This window comes from Oratosquilla oratoria, chromosome 11 (assembly GCF_046742065.1).
Source record: "Oratosquilla oratoria isolate Oo_2021 chromosome 11, ASM4674206v1, whole genome shotgun sequence".
NCBI lineage: Eukaryota > Metazoa > Arthropoda > Malacostraca > Stomatopoda > Squillidae > Oratosquilla > Oratosquilla oratoria.
In genome coordinates, this window is record NC_134787.1 from 56682629 (window position 1) to 56699644 (window position 17016).

Sequence of the window (17016 nt, forward strand, 5' to 3'; positions counted from 1 at the left end):
GGAATCTCAGGGGGTGTGGAGTGTATTTAGGGATGGAATGGGTGGGAATGATTTTATGCCTTTTCCTTTTTGGCTACCTCCCTTGTAAGGGGGGAAAAGCCTTGGTATATGTATGTATGTATTATTTTCTCTCTCTCAGCATCCGTTCCCAAATGTCTATTTCTCGTTATACTTTAATCCCCTAAGGCATTTATTTCTCTCAATCTGCATTCTACCTCCACTCCCTCCTTTGTTGACACATTCACACCCAAGTATATAAAAATGTCCACTTCCTCCAGTCTCTCCTGTAATACTCACTTCCAGTCTGCTGCCACTTTCTCCCCATGTACATCTCATCACCTTTTATCCACATTTATCTATAACTTCCTTCTTTTGCACACCTTCCCAAACTCAGTCACTTCCTCAATCCCTCCTGACCCTGCACACAGTGTCATCAGCAAACAACAACTGGCTTATCTCCCACTTTTTTCCATTTTCTTTAACCATCTCCAATCCCCGACCTATTATCCTTGCATTTACCTCTCGCACCACCCCATCCATGTATAAATTGAACAAACAAGGTGACATAACACATCCCTGGCAAAGTCCCACCTTTACTCCAAACAACTCTTTCCATTTCTTATTCTAACACAAACTACTTCTCTCGTAAAAACTTGACTGCTCATAAAAGGTTTCCTCCTATCCCATATATCTACAATACCTCCCACAGTACCTTCCTGTCTACCCTGTCATATGCCTTTTCCAAATCCATAAAGGCCCAAAAGACATCCTTACCTTTTCCTATAGCTTTCTCACATATCTGACTTACAACAAAAATATGAACCACACAACCCCTACCTGTCCTTAATCCTCTGTTCCACTCCTAATCCTCTCAACCAAGACCCTCCCATAAGCCTTCCCAACTACACTCAATAAACTGGTCCTTCTGATATTACAACATTGACACTTGTCCCCTTTCCCTTGTAAAGTGGAACTATACAGGCACTCCTCCAGTCCTCCGACACTCTATCCTCTCTTAAACAGAGATTAAATAACCTCACCAGCCAGTCTACCATCACTGTTCCTCCTTTTTTTGACATTCTGCATGACACCCATCCAACGCAGGTGCCTTACCTGCTCTCATCATCTTAATGACTGCCTTCACCTCATCTTTCCTTATTTCTCCTCCATTTTCCTCACTCATCTCTGTCATTTTCTTAGTACTACCCACTGCAACTACCTTTCCTTTCCTATCCTCCACATTTATCAACTCCCTAAAATACTCGGCCCATCTACCTCTTACTGCCTTCTCTTCCAGTATCATCTCTCCATCTGCACCTTTTACCTTTTCTTCTCTATTTGATTTGCCTCCTCTGCCTCTCTTAATTTCTTTCCAAAACCTGTTTTTATTACTTTCAATTTTTTTTTTTTTGCTGTACTCTATCCCATTTCACATCTGCTCTCTTCTTTGCCTCTTTATCTTATGCTTTATTTCTCTTCTCTTTGTACCTCTCATATGATTCTCTCGTCCTATTTTGTAACCAAGCTGTGAAAGCTCACTTCTTCTCTTCTACAACCTTCTTTGCTTCCTCATCCCACTACTCACTACCCTTCCTCCTATTTCCTCCCATCCTCCTTGTTCCACACACTATCTTTGCACACCTTGTGATTCCTTCCTTGAACCATCCTCATTCCACCTCCATTCCTAGTTATACTATATCCTTCAATCCCTCCCACTCCTCTCTCAGCTTCTTGTACTCCTTCTCCTTTTCTTTACCATTTAAGCAGGCAATATTGAATTGTTTATAAAATGATGTGGAAAGAAAGGGAATTTGAAGTGGAATAAGAATATATACACTGTACATGATTATATATATATATGTATGATTTTTATATATGTATATATATACAATATTTCACTTATTTCCATTCATTCTGACAGGTGAAGTGGACTCCAGTGATTTACGTCATTTGCTCAAGAGGAAAGTTGATCATGGAGAAAGCCAAGTAGGTAGGAAAGATAGCTCTATCCATACAAGTAAAGAGAGCATGTCACGATCCAGTAAGGAGGGCACAGTACGTATCAAAGAAGGTCCATCCAACATCAACAAGTCAGAGGACTCAAGACACAAAAAGAATGCAGAAAAGGCAGAAAAAGGTAAGAATTTATGTTACTTGTAGTGTCCAGCAAAAATCATGTTTCCCTGTGTTAGACAATACAAAACTAATCTCTTAGATCCTGATGCAGTTGTACAAGTTTGTAAAACATCCTCTTTGTTGTCCTACAACAAATCTGTAGAATTTATCATAAGTTTTACAGTGAAAGGGTCACAAGACTTTTGCTGGTGATTATATATGGATTTTTGAGTGGCGGTGTGGGTGTTCAGAAATTTGGGGTAGGTAGGTAGATTGGCATACATATACCAAAGGATTTTCCCTTTATGTTAACAACCTCCACAACAAAAGAGGAAATCCAATTCAGCACCATAGTACCTTCTTATATACTAAAACAAAAATCCCTAGATACCCTCTAATTTATTAAAACAAAGCTCCCTAAAATGCTGCACTATAGAGACATTCTATACACTAGTCACCAAATAGGCATTACAGAGTAGGCCTAACAATTCACTTCTTATCCACCTCTTGAAGTCTGTTTATATACCAAGGGCTTTTACCCCCTTACCAGGGAGATAGTCAAGTCAAAATAGAGAAGATAGAGAGAAATTCCTTTGGGCTGTGTCAAAATATCGTCCATATACAACCATTCTACACTTGCCCCTATCCCTGTCATCTTTCTTCCCAGCTCAAAAGATATTTTCCTCTTGTTCAAAGCCCCTTTCACCCCATCCATTCATCTCATCCGTGGTCGTCCCTGTAAGTTCATTCCATCCACCTCTGCTTTCCACACCTCTTTTGCAAATCTTTCTTTACTCATTCTTACCATATGTTTAAACCATTTTAATAATAATCATCAACCCTATCTACCAGCTCGCTTTCCACCCACACACTCCTCCTCACTTCCTCATTTCTCACTCTATCAAACCTTCCAACCCCTACCATACTTATCAGACACTTAATCTTAAACACATTTAAACTTCTACTTTCTGCCTTTATTAAATTTCAAGTCCCTGCCCCATGCAGTGTCATAGGCACAATCACTCTGTAATCTTTTAGTATCCATTCCCAGATGTCTATTTCTCATGACACTCTTCAGTCCTCCACAACATTTACTTTCTTCTCTCCGTCAACAGTTTACCTCTACCTCCACTCCTCCATTTTCTGCCACGTGCAACCCCAAATACTTAAAAATATCTACATCCTTCAGCTGCTTTCCTCTAAGACTTGCTTCCAACTTGCTGCCATCCTCTCTCCTTGTATATCTCATCACCTTACTTTTACCCACATTTACCCTCGACTTTCTCCTGCCACATACCTTTCTAAACTCCGTCACCAACCGCCTTAATCCATCCTCTGATCCTGCCACAAGCGCAGTGTCATACACAAACAACAACTGTGTCACTTCCCACTTTTCTCCTCCATCTCTATCTCTAATAATCCCCTGCCTATCACCCTTGCAAAAACATCACTTACCACCCCATCCATGTACACATTGAACAGCAATGGTGACATGACACAGTCCTGAGCCCCACCTTTACCTCAAACCACATTCTCCCTCAGTTTCTAATTGTAACACAAGCTGTACTATACCAAGGGCTTTTTTCCCTTACAAGGGAGGTAGCCAAAGGCATAAATCCACACCTACCCATTTCATCCCCCACATACTCCACTCCCATTCACCACCCCTCCTTCCCTCTTTTCTTGGCTCCTCCTGGATGATGGGTCATCCATGCATCTCACCCACTGCCCTGGATTGAAGTAATACAGCAAGACACAGCACATCCACAAGGCCACTTCATGATACATACATACATATACCAAGGCTTTTTCCCCCTTACAAGGGAGGTAGCCAAAAAGGGAAAGGTATAAAAACACTCCCACCCATTTCATCCCTACATACACTCCACACCCCTCCCACCCTCCCTCTCATCTGAGCACCTCCTGGATGACGGGTCATCCCTGCACCCTGCCCACCGCCCTGGGTCAGAAGCAGTGTCGCAAGACACAGCACATCCACAGCAAGGCCGCTTCATTTAATCGGCAACCCCCCCTCTCCGTCCCCCCTTGCATATAAGGAGAGGAGGGGGAGAAAATCCCTTCGGGCTGCGTCAAAATTTACTCACACATATTACCCCACCCCCCTGCCCATTCCTCCTCATGCAATCACAACATCATCCATATACAACCATTCTCCACTCACCTCTGTCTTCCGTCCTCTCCCTCCCTTCCTTCCTCCCTTCCTTCCTCATCACTTCATGATGAATAGATAAAATAAAGGAAGAGCCATAATTTTTTTTTTTCTTATATCAAATGTTTAAGAAATATGATAGGGGTTATGAGATCAGAGAGTGAGAGATATGGAAGTGAGGCAGAGAATGTGGATGAGAAGAAAACTGGCAGATAGGATTAATCAGAAAATGCTGGGTTGGTTTGAGTATTCGAGTGACAAAAGATATCCAAAAATAGTATGGAAAACAAAGGTGGATGGGGGTGAAATGGACATTGAATGAAAGAGGAATGTCTGTTGGAGCAAGGAAGGAAAAGGGCAAGAGATAAGTGTAAGTAGAAAGTAATTGTAAATGGATGAAGAAATGATAGCCCAAAGGAATTTATTTTTATTTGTTCAATATTTTTTATTAACATGAGGGGGTGACCTAAGATGAGATGTCTGTTGAGAAAGGAAGAGAGAAGGCAGAAGATAGGGATAAGTGGAGAATTGCTGTGTATGGATGATGCTGTGATGAATGGAAGGGAATGGGTGGGGGATGGAGGTGTGAATGATATTTTGATGCATCCTGAAGGGTTTTCTCCCAGTCTTCAATATTTCTGCACGAGGGGACAGAGGGGGGCTTGCCAATTAAATGAAGCTATGGATGTACTGGAGGGAAAGATAGCTGCAGTGGGAAATGCTAAGAAAATGACCATGATGAGTGAGGAAAATGGAGGAGAAATAAGGAAGGATGAAGTGAAGGCAGTTGTTAAGATGATGAAAGCAGGTAAGGCACCTGGTCTGGATGGATGCCATGCAGAATGTCTAAAAAAAAGGAGGTACAGTGATGGTGGACTGGCTGGTGAGGTTATTTGATGTTTGCTGGAGAGAGGGTAGAGTGCCGGAGGACTGGAGGAGTGCCTGTATAGTTCCACTTTACAAGGGAAAAGGGGACAAGTGTGAATGTAGTAGTTTCAGAGGGATTAGCTTGTAGGAGCTGTCAAGAGTTTTTATGAGAGTAGTAGAGCTTGTGTCAGGATTAGAAATGGAGAGAGTGAGTGGTTCAAGGTAAAGGTGGGACTTTGTCAAGGATGCGTTATGTCGCCCTGGCTGTTCAACTTATACAGTAGAAGCCCGATTTAACGAATCTCAATTTAGTGGAAGCTCAAATTAGTGAACTGCAAATAACAATAACGAAAATGCTCAACTTAGCGGAAATGGTCCGCTAAGTTGACAATTTTCCGCTAGCTGGCCAGACGCGCATCTACGGAAATAGCTCAATATAGCGGGAACGGTAAGCTAAGTTGAGCATTTTCCGTCAACTGGCCACATGCGTGTCTCAGAGTCCAATGTTACCAGATTGTGGTGGTGGAGTCAAGGAAAAATTTATAATTTAGTACTTTGGAGGTATATAAATATATATATATATATATATATATACGTACTATAATATATATACAATAATATATAATTCAGTATATGTATAAAGTATAATTGTAGCAGAAATATATTCAAGTAGAAATAGACGGTATAATAGGAAAACAAAATAATGAAACAGTAAGTTGATGGGAAAATTCAAAATCAGTACGCGAGAGTAATCACCACGAAAAACACTTCTATAACAACGAACTACGTTTTCTGCAACAACACAACAATAACACTCACTATCCAAAAACCAACTGCCCAGTCCTATTAATCGCTAGAATTATGTACGTCGAACCAAACACGAAGCTATGACTAATATTCCGCAAAATTCACAGACAGCTCATATCATTGTTACACGACACACACACACACACACACACACACACACATGTTGCAACAAATTACTGCACATTGCTGTTCGTTTGCAATTCACGATTGTGCTGCCTATAATTCACTTACAATAATATACTGTATGTGTGTGTGTGTACACTAGGTAATTTTTAGGTACGTATCATTTTTATAATCCGCTCTGGCAACACTGTTACACCAACGCTCACTCGCTCAATTTAGCGGACTGGACCTTGGCTGAATTAGCTAGTTAAATTGGGCTTCTACTGTACATGGATGGGGTGGTGCAAGAGGTAAATGCAGGGGTAGTGGGTCAGGGATTGGAGATGGTTAAAGAATGAGTGAAGAAAGACTAGTAAAAGAGGTATGGAAGGCAGATGTGGAGGGAGTGAATATGAAGGGATGTCCTAGGATGAGGTGGATGGATGGGGTGAAGGGGGCTTTGGGGAAGAGGGGAATGTCTGTTGAGGAAGGACGGGAGAGGACAGAAGACGGGTGAATGGAGAATGGTTGTATATGGATGATGTTGTGATGCATGAGGTGGAATGGGGGGTGAGGTAGTATGTGTGAGCAATTTTTGACGCAGCCCTAAGGGATTTCTCCCCGTCTTCTCCTTTATGCATGAGGGGGACGGAGAGGGGGAGTCGCCGATTCAATGAAGCGGCCTTTGCTGTGGATGTTCTGTGTCTTGCGACACTGCTTCTGACCCAGGGTAGTGGACAAGGTGCAGGGATGACCCGTCATCCAGGAGGTGCTAAGATGAGAGGGAGGGTGGAGGGGTGTGGAGTGTATTCAGGGATGGAATGGGTGGGAATGATTTTATGCCTTTTCCTTTTTGGCTACCTCCCTTGTAAGGGGGAAAAAGCCTTGGTATATGTATGTATGTATGATAGATTACTGTGTCTTGCTGATTTGCTTCTGACTCAGGGCAATGGGCAAGATGCAGGGATGACCCATCATCCATGAGGATCCGAGATGAGATGGAGGAAGAGGTGGTAGATGGGAGTGGAATTTGTCTTTTGACTTTAGCTATCTCCCTGGTAAGGAGGAAAGAGCCCTTGGCATATGTATTAATGTAATTTTTCTTGAGCGGGGGTTGCAATGTAATAAAGTGATGAGTGTTGTGGTGTCAGGTCGTGCTATGAAGGTGGTGTGTCTTGTTGCGTTCCCTATGACTTGAGCAACAGGCAGTGGATAGGGATGACCCCTCATCCATAAGGAACTAAGGTAGACAAAATGGATGGGTGTGGGATTGATAGATGGATGGATGTTTTCATCCTTTAATACATGAATGTATGTATTTATCATTATTACTGGTACTTTCAATCAGTGGTGTATTAAGTAGTGATTATTATACCACAGGTAAACCTCTCCTAGTCACAGTGGGCAGCGCAAGTGAAGTAAGAAGAGTCATCTCAGGATCTGCGCAGTCCAAAGGTCAGTACTTCTGTTATTAAGTTCCTATGGATGGAAAAGGAATGCATGAATTAGGTTCTCTCTCTCTCTCTCTCTCTCTCTCTCTCTCTCTCTCTCTCTCTCTCTCTCTCTCTCTCTCTCTCTCTCTCTCTTTCTCTCTCTCTCTCTCTCTCTCTCTCTCTCTCATGTGTGTACATATATGCATATGCCAGTGGCTTTTACCCCCTTATAAGGAGGGTAGCCAAAGTCAAATGCATAAATCCACTCCCACCCATTTCATCCTCACATACTCCACTCCCATTCACCACCTCTCCCTCCCTCTTTTCTTGGCTCCTGCATCTCGCCCACTGCCCTGGGTCAGAAGCAATGTATATGTAGTGGGTGGAACACGGATGACCTGTCATTCATGAGGAGCTAAGATGAGAGGGAGGAAAGGGTGGTGGATAATAGTGGATTTGAGTGGAAGTGAATACTTGTGTTTTGATTGGGCTATCTCCATTGTAAGGGGGTGAAAAACCCTTAGTGTGTGTGTGCGTGTGTGTATGAACTTTTGACTGCCCTTAGCAGCTTTCCCCCAGTCCAATACAAGCCCAATTTAGCAAAATCAACCAAGGGAGGGTTTGCTTGATCAAAGGACACTGGTGACAGTGTAATAGCCAAATATGCTTTTTTTTTTTTTCATAGTAAGAATTACGCATCATTTGTTAAAGGAAGGAGAACTGTTGACTGATTCAGTACTGCTTTCTTATTTAATTTTTAGGAGGTGAGGATTCAAGCCGACTTCCAGTTCATCTGCGTCTGGGTCCCAAGAATGCTTCACCTAGTGCTGGAACAGGGACATCTTCCAAAAAACGAAGCATCAGGGGAAGGAGAGCAGGGGAACATCGTAAGAACAGGGATGCAAGAAAAATTAGGTTGAAGCGCTCATAAGATCATCGTAAATGCAGCGTAAAGTCAAGCCTTTATTGTTGCTCAGGTAACATTTGGTGCTCTTTAATATTTGCTGTCTTTAGCTATAGAATTTCATCATTCAGGTCACAAGTAATTGGACCAAGTGTAATTTGTTGATTTATTTAGCTTGAAGGTAAAGGCTTCATAAGTAAGACATTTTTGGCCATACGAGCCACAATCAGGCCACAGTCATAAGCCAAGTAGAATGTAATTAAATTATCATCATGTTGGACCCATAACTTTTACATGTTTACATAAATAAGAAGCTGTTTGAAGCCCTTCAATAGAATTGTGGAGACAGTTCTCCAGATGGTAAGATTAGCTTGAAATAGTTGCAAGGGGCTCATGACAGGGTTGTGAGGTTTTGAAGACGGGCAGCATCTATGGCCAAGTTGCTCCAACATTTTGGACTCATTATGATGGATCTTCTGCTCTGGTCTGTGTTTTTCCATATAATTTGACTATGATGAAGAAAGCTTATACCAAAGATTGACTTTCAACAGTATTTATAGATTCTTTGTTAAAAAAAGAAGTATGAAAAGTGTGTGATATTAGAATAGATATAATCTTATTTGAATTTATATGCCAAGGTGACATTTTATTTGAATGAACTTCAGAAAGTCAGCCTATAGCACAACATTCATCAGAGGGTCCTTGATATATAACACTAAAATTATGATGTGGTATATTATGTAGGTCAAGGATTCCCTGACTAGATTTGATGCCCTAAGAATACTTTCATGTGAGTTTTTATTGCAGGAACTTGTAGACTTTTATTTTCAGAAAATAAGAATTAATTTGTTTGGAGAAATAATGAATGAAAAAGACAAAGTTTAATTTAAAAAGATGGCTGCATTTAGTCGTGTATTAAGAATGTGTCAAATGAAAATCATATGAAATATTTATTACTAAAGTGCGTTAGTACAGGATGGCACACTTTTCATTGCACTTTTTATTTGAAGGAGTAAGGGGTAAATTCTAAGTGAAAAATTTACATGACAATAGGGAAAGAACAAACCCTAGATGCTGTGGAAGTGTCATATTTCAATCAATTTAGTTGATAATGGATTTTGAAAGCTTGGAAAATAATGTGCATTGGATATATTTGCAAGACTTCCATGTCTTTTGGAAACATCAATGTTTGAAATTGTGTTCAACAAGAGAAAGGAAGATGATTTCGTTTTAGAAAAATTAAATCATGATGATCAATATGTCAATCACTGCTTCATGTCTCGAAAAAGGATATCATTAGACAATCATGTACATCATCAGAGGAGTAGTACAACCCCAGAGCTCAAACAGGGCTGATGCATCATAAAATTTCAGCTGTAAAAGTGACAAAATCAAAGTAATATTGTAACAGGTGTGATGAGTATGCTCTAATATACAGTGAAGCCAGTGAAGTACAAAGGAAAGGTGATTTGAGATTTTTTAGCATGGATACAAAATAATTGCATCTATGGTTGTGTTCAGACCATCAAGGTGGTATGCACATAACTGTCTAGTCTAGCTGTCCAGCCTAGTATTTCAACTGTATTAAGCCAGACAGCAACAAAAATTCACTCTTGACACAGTTGCACAATGTTAGAGTTTATAAGTTGTGTGACAGTTACATTAGTACCTGCATGTTTATGTATTTCCAAGTGGTTAAGCCTTTGTGCTCATACTTCAGCTCTTGCCTGAAGTGATGTGGTGTATGCACGACTTAATCATGGAACATAATGCATAGAACAGAGATGTGATGGATGTGCCAAAAATGTTATTTAGTTTTATACAAAGTATTATTTTTCTATGACATATTGTTAAGCTGAGCGGGAGTTCGTTTTCATTGAGTGGTATGTACCATTCCTCCTTTCATCTTATTTTATTTGCATTTTGTAGCAGTGTTTGACATTCAAGTACATCTTACTTTGTACAAGCATGTGTGCTCACACACACACACACACACACACACAGACAGTTATAGAATTCTATGAGATCTGAAAAAGTAGTTTTCCACACAGAGTGTTGGATGTCTGGAACACATTGGATGAAACAATGGTGTGTGTGTGCAAACACTATACATGAATTTAAGAACAAACTAGATGTTGCGAAATACAAAGACAGGTCACCACAAGCATAGCTCCCTTTCCCATATAATACAACTAAGTAAATACACACACACATGTACACACACATACACAAACATGCATATTTGCTTATGCACACAGTTAAACTCACACTTAGACATATACACCAATATAAATACCTATACACTACACAAATAGAAGGGCACACATGGACACAAAATTACAAATCTGTAAGTGGTTAGGTATTCCTATAGTATATAAAATGAAAGAAGAAATGATACTGGTAAGGTTTTGAATTACGGAAAAATGGCAACAGGATGTTATAAGTTTTATTCAGTCCAGTATAACTTGTCTAGATAAGTACACACACTCATGCATATAATATACACATGCACATACTCCTACATGTTTTAGATTAATGATTGTGCACAATCAGGTTGAATGCAGGTGTGAATCTCAAGTAAATGTGTATGCACTCACATTGTTCATAATTCAAAATAAAGTGTTGGTTTATGTGAAGGGAGTTGTGAAAAAATGGGATGTAGTGAAATACTAACAATCTTATAAATCACTAGTTAGAAAACAGCACATCAACACACAGCTACTTAACATTTTTCAGAGAGAAGAATGTATGTATTTTCTCAATTAGGGGCATGCCTGTAAATGGGTGATATCACACTAAACATTATGTGGGTTCTGAATCAGTGGTAATGGTCAAAGATATGGGAAAGAATGAGTCTTTGTTTCTTCAGTGAAACTTCCCTGGACATGTGTCATCATATCTTATTTTAATCTATTGAGTAAACAAAAACTTGCTGTGGATGTGCTGTGTCTTGTGACACTGCTTCTGACCCAGGGCAGTAGGCAAGATACAGGGATGACTCATCATCCATGAGGTGCCAAGATAAGAGGGAGGGTAGAGGATAGAAGGGAGTGGAGTATGTAGGGGATGGAATGGGTGGGAGTGGTTTTTATGCCTTTATTTTTTGGCTACCTCCCTAATAAGGGGGGAAAGGGCCTTTGGTATATGTATGAGTAAACAAGTCTTGATATACATGCATGCACATACACACACACACACACATACAGTAGCCGCGAAATGTTTGGGCGCAAAATTATAGGCGCCCCCAACTTTCCCCTAAACTCAAAACATGCGAAAAATACAACTTTCCACCCAAACCTTTCGCTATTTTTCAATGCTAGCGTTTGTACCCGTATTTAGCCGAGACAATACACACTATTTGGCAACTCTGTTTAGGTGCACTCGATGTCACATGGAGTCAGATTCTAAACATCTCTCACGGAGAGTAGTCTTTTTTTTTTAGATGGTCTCTGTTTTTGTGCCTTGATATCTCCGTAATGGGAAGTGGTAAAGAGCTGGAAAGAGACACAGTTGTTACAATCATAACCCTCTATAAGGAGGGTTATAAGTGTAAAGATATTGCTACTCGTGTGGGAATTGGAGTGCGTCAAGTGCAAAAGTGGACCAAGAAATTTCGAGACGAAGGAAGTGACATCATTCGTACTCCAAAGCATCGCTCTGGTCGGCCAAGGAAGATATCAAATCGTACTTCTACGGTTCTAACTGCCTCCTACGGTTATTAGGAGGCAGTTAGAACCGTAGAAGTACGATTTGATATCTTCCTTGGCCGACCAGAGCGATGCTTTGGAGTACGAATGATGTCACTTCCTTCGTCTCGAAATTTCTTGGTCCACTTTTGCACTTGACGCACTCCAATTCCCACACGAGTAGCAATATCTTTATACTTATAACCCTCCTTATAGAGGGTTATGATTGTAACAACTGTGTCTCTTTCCAGCTCTTTACCACTTCCCATTACAGAGATATCAAGGCACAAAAACAGAGACCACTGCAAAAAAAAGACTACTCTCCGTGAGAGATGTTTAGAATCGACTCCATGTGACATCGAGTGGGCCTAAACAGAGTTGCCAAATAGTGTGTATTGTCTCGGCTAAATACGGGTACAAACGCTAGCATTGAAAAATAGCGAAAGGTTTGGGTGGAAAGTTGTATTTTTCGCATGTTTTGAGTTTAGGGGAAAGTTGGGGCGCCTATAATTTTGCGCCCAAACTTTTCGCGGCCACTGTATATATATATAAATATATATATGTATGTATATAAAAGGATGCTTGCTGGCCAAGCACGTTAGAGCATCACTACATGTGGCAGCTGTTGAGGTGACAGTAGTTTGAACCCTGCCACCAATGAGTTGGACCAAGGACATGGTTCATTAAGTTCCATGCTACAAATTCCTCTGTAAGGGGCATCGTCCTAGCCTCCCAATATGGGAAGTTTGCCACATTAAACCAAATCATTAATCATTGTGTGTGTGTGTGTGTATGTATATATATATATATATATATGTATGTATGTATGTACACACACACACACACACATATGTCCATACATATATCAAGGGATTTTTCACCTCCACCCACTCTGTTCCCATTCACCACCCCTCCCTCCTTCCCTCCCTCTTTTCTTGGCTCCTCCCAGATAACAGGTCATCCCTACATCTTACCTGTCGCCTTGGGTCATAAGCAATGCAGCAAGACACAGCACATCCACAGCAATATATATATATATATGCAAAACCATCCACAAAAACATGAAATTTTGTGAAAATCACTGGGAAATAGATAGTTTCACAGTGGTTTCCATAAAAATGCGTGCACACAAAATATTTACTTGTATATAAATCACACTTCAGATTTAATCTTTCTCACTTTCTCCCTTTCTCTTTCTCTCATAAAATCACGTACAAGTTCATATTATATCCAAGTAAACATTGTGTGTAAGTAGGTTCATATTTAGTGTTGCAGAAGAGAATATAGTTTGATATTAGTGTGTGAACTGGGTATTATTCCTGGAATTCATAACTGACTTTATTTATGGTTAAGAAGTTTCTTTTTATGTAGGTTTGTTATGAAATTTTAAATATACACACATGTATACATATACAGTATTGTATGTATGTATACATGTATGTGTATGTGGTGTGTATTACACATAGATAGAGAAAATATTTGTTTTAGTTTATATATGTTCACATTCAAATATATAATATACATAATTAGTCAAAATTAATCTGTGATTTTTTTTTTTTTTTTTTTTTTTTTCCCACTCAGTTTCAGAATATTTGTAAGCCATAATAGAAATACTATAATTCTGTAGCCAAAATTATGCATTTATTGGTGTACTCTCATGCAAATTTGTTTTTAATATATTTGTGAAAAAATCATGTTTGTTATAAGTTAATACAAGTTTTCTTTGAACATATATACGAGGCAAACAAATTAAATTTTTTGTGTGGTGTTAAGTGTATCTGCATATGTGGGAACACCTCGTTTTATACACACCAGTACAATTGTATTTGTGTCGGTATGTATGTTTACGTATTGGTATATTTGTGTTTGTTAGTACTGTATGTGTTTGTGTGTTTAAATGTATGTTTCTGATTGGATATTGAGACATTTTGACAAGTTGATGTGGGCAGGAAGAGGAAGGATGAGCCTTAATCTGAGTTTATTCCTGACAAAATAATTATTTTTTCACCTAATGAATTAGAAATTAATTTGGATTAATTCCATTGTCTTTTTCTATGTATAATGCTGGTGTTATGCATAAGCCATTTTGCCTATTAACATCAAGAAAGTTCAAAAAACCATATTTCTGTACTAAGGAGTTGTGGCATTTACTCATTTATATTCTAGACCCCTCATTATTATATATATACATATATTTACATGCATATACCAAAGGCTTTTTCCCCTTTACAAGGGAGGTAGCCAGTACATATATTTAGATATGAAATTGTATTGAAGGCAACAGCATTCAGATAGTTATTTAATTTCATCTGTATTTTCTAATGATAATTCTTCCTTCTGGAGGATGAGAATAAACAAGTCATCCATGGTTATCCGTATATTTCAGCATTTCTTCTACAAACATCATTAGGAATAACTGTGATAAAACCAGTTGGAAATAGTACAAAAGTATATCATATAGAGTCAAATTTATAAGCCATATAGGATTATTTACTCAGAATTCCTCCCACTCCCCCACCCCATTCTCTCCCACCCCCTGGGCGCACTTCTGCCAAACCCTTAAGAGGTCTGCTTGCATTCAGGCAAAGAATTCTACCTTAGGAACAGGGATAGATACAGTGCTAGTCTAGTATACAAGGCAGTGCCATCAGCCTTCTGTTAATTGAATACTAGATATAGTATCAATTAATACAATTACCAGTTTATTTTTATTTTACTTTATTTTGTTATTTTATTTATTTATTTTATTTTATTATTATTATATATATATATATATATATATATATATATATATATATTTTTTTTTTTTTTTTTTTTTTATGTTATAGTTATTTCTTTATTGTGCCTGAAAGTGAAACATCAAAATATATGGATAACTGTGGAGAGCTCATTTATTCTCACCCTTGAGAAGAAAGAATCATCAATAGAAAACATGAGTTATACAACTATCAGAATGCTATCTCCTTTAATACAACTTGTATCAAAGAAATTCTGCTTTCTTCTTTTACATATATATATATATATACACACACATACATGAGTGACAATATTTGGGCAAGAGATTCTTCCTCAAGCAAGTATTGTTGAAAGTGGCTTTTTTTCAATCATGAATCTTTAATATAATTTCTAGCCTCTATGTCAAAGTGTGTTGCTCAGTAGTGAGTTGGTAAATTTAGACAAAGTTCATTGTGGAAAAAGGCTGAGTACTGAGTATTGTAATGACATTTTACTCAAGCAAAAAGCCATTCCAAGTAGGCATATATTTAACAATAGATGTGGAATATACATGAGTATTGATACATAAAGAAAACTCACAGTGGAAGAGGGAATAATTCCAATAGAACTAACAGTGGATGGAGTGGACACTTTCAGTAAGCACGAGGCTGCAATGCCCCATGGGCTGGTTTTTCTAAGAGTGGCATGCTATGAAGTGGCTTGTGATAAATTAATGGTTGGCTGACACTAGCCCAGCACCCAAAATGGCTTGAAGATTGTCCATTTGCAGTTTGTAGGGCCTTTTTCTCACATGAAAAGGGCTTGCATAATTGCTAGGTGCCTTCTCCTAGATTTTTATCCCGGAATTGTTTGTCACTTTCCAAATAGCTCCTATTGAGAAAAATGTACTTATGCTGCTTTGGGGGTGTCACTATGGAAAGTATACACGAAGCATCATATGGCCTCAGAACTCATCACAGATGTGAGCCCCACAGTCCCCATGCTTGCAGGAAAATGTGTGCAATCCATCCATAAATGCATAGTTGCTGAACATTGTACTTTGGGATGAAAGCTAGAAAATCTTAAGATTTGTAGTTGTGAAGCAGTCATTACTTGCAACAATACACATACACAGAATAATGATAGAGAAAATCCCCCTTTAGGTGTAAGGGGGTAGCCAAAGTAAAGGATACACCCCCATACGCAACCAAAGCCTGTTCATCACCTGTCTCATTGTAGCATATATATATATATATGTGGGTGTGGGTGTGTCTGTTAATGTACACACACACAGCTGTAGACACTTTAACAAAACCAAAACTTCATGCCCAAATCTCACCATGTATACAAACTTCCCACACTGAATTAAGCTTGTGTGGCAAGGCTCGAAGGCAATATGTATCATCCACGAGAGGATAGACTGGAGAAACCAGGGGCAATGGATTGATAGGCTGGTCTTGTGGTGAGCCATAAAGGCTGCACTTCAACTCAAAAGTATTAATGAGAGTGTGAATATAATTTGTTTGGTTTGCTTGTACAATAGTCAAAGAAATTAAAAATTGTATCACAGGTATCAATGAAGCAATTTATGAATAACTAATGACTCAAAAAGAGCAGTCATTTCTGATACCAAATCATAGCTAGTCATTGTTAGTAGTAAGCTGGATAAAATCTTGCTTAAAATCACAGTAAAGTGAAATGGTATAATCTTGGTTGTCTTGATTCTGTATACAATATGTGTACATTGTGACTATAATTTGAATATAGTCTTGTTTGTTTATATATTTATTGGTATACTTTCCTATACGGGGTTGTCATTTTGCCATAAATGTTTATATTGGGTCACGCTGACATGTTAAGATACAATTTTGAAATTGACCAATGCTGTCCATTTGTATACTTCATGATTATTATTATTATTATTTTTTTTTATTTTTTTTTTTTTTCATCATCATCATAGGATTCCTTCGACACTACACTATTCATGCTGTTAAGAATTCATTGTATCAGGGTCAATGGAAATATGTGGTCCTTGTGTATAGGACTTTCATATATTTTGAAGATTCCATTATAAAATATAAATGTACACATGCACATACATGCATACAAACACATATGTAGACACGTATAGATACATATGCTGAAGTCATAGCACAAACCCATATCATACACAAAACCCGTTCAACCACCCCTTATCATCTTGGCACCTTTGGGAGG

General features: G+C 38.8%; 1 protein-coding gene across 8 annotated transcripts in view; it reads left to right on the top strand.

Annotated features, from left to right (window-relative positions):
* The window catches only part of LOC143029839 (uncharacterized), a 41271-nt gene that overhangs the window by 13300 nt on the left and 10955 nt on the right, over positions 1-17016 (top strand). For all 8 annotated transcript variants that reach the window (XM_076192935.1, XM_076192933.1, XM_076192936.1 and 5 more), the window contains exons 4-6: positions 1922-2137; positions 7442-7516; positions 8256-8471. In XM_076192935.1, coding sequence (XP_076049050.1) covers positions 1922-2137; positions 7442-7516; positions 8256-8425 — 461 coding nt within the window. In that variant the 3' untranslated portion in view covers positions 8426-8471. The remainder of the gene's footprint in view (positions 1-1921; positions 2138-7441; positions 7517-8255; positions 8472-17016) is intronic.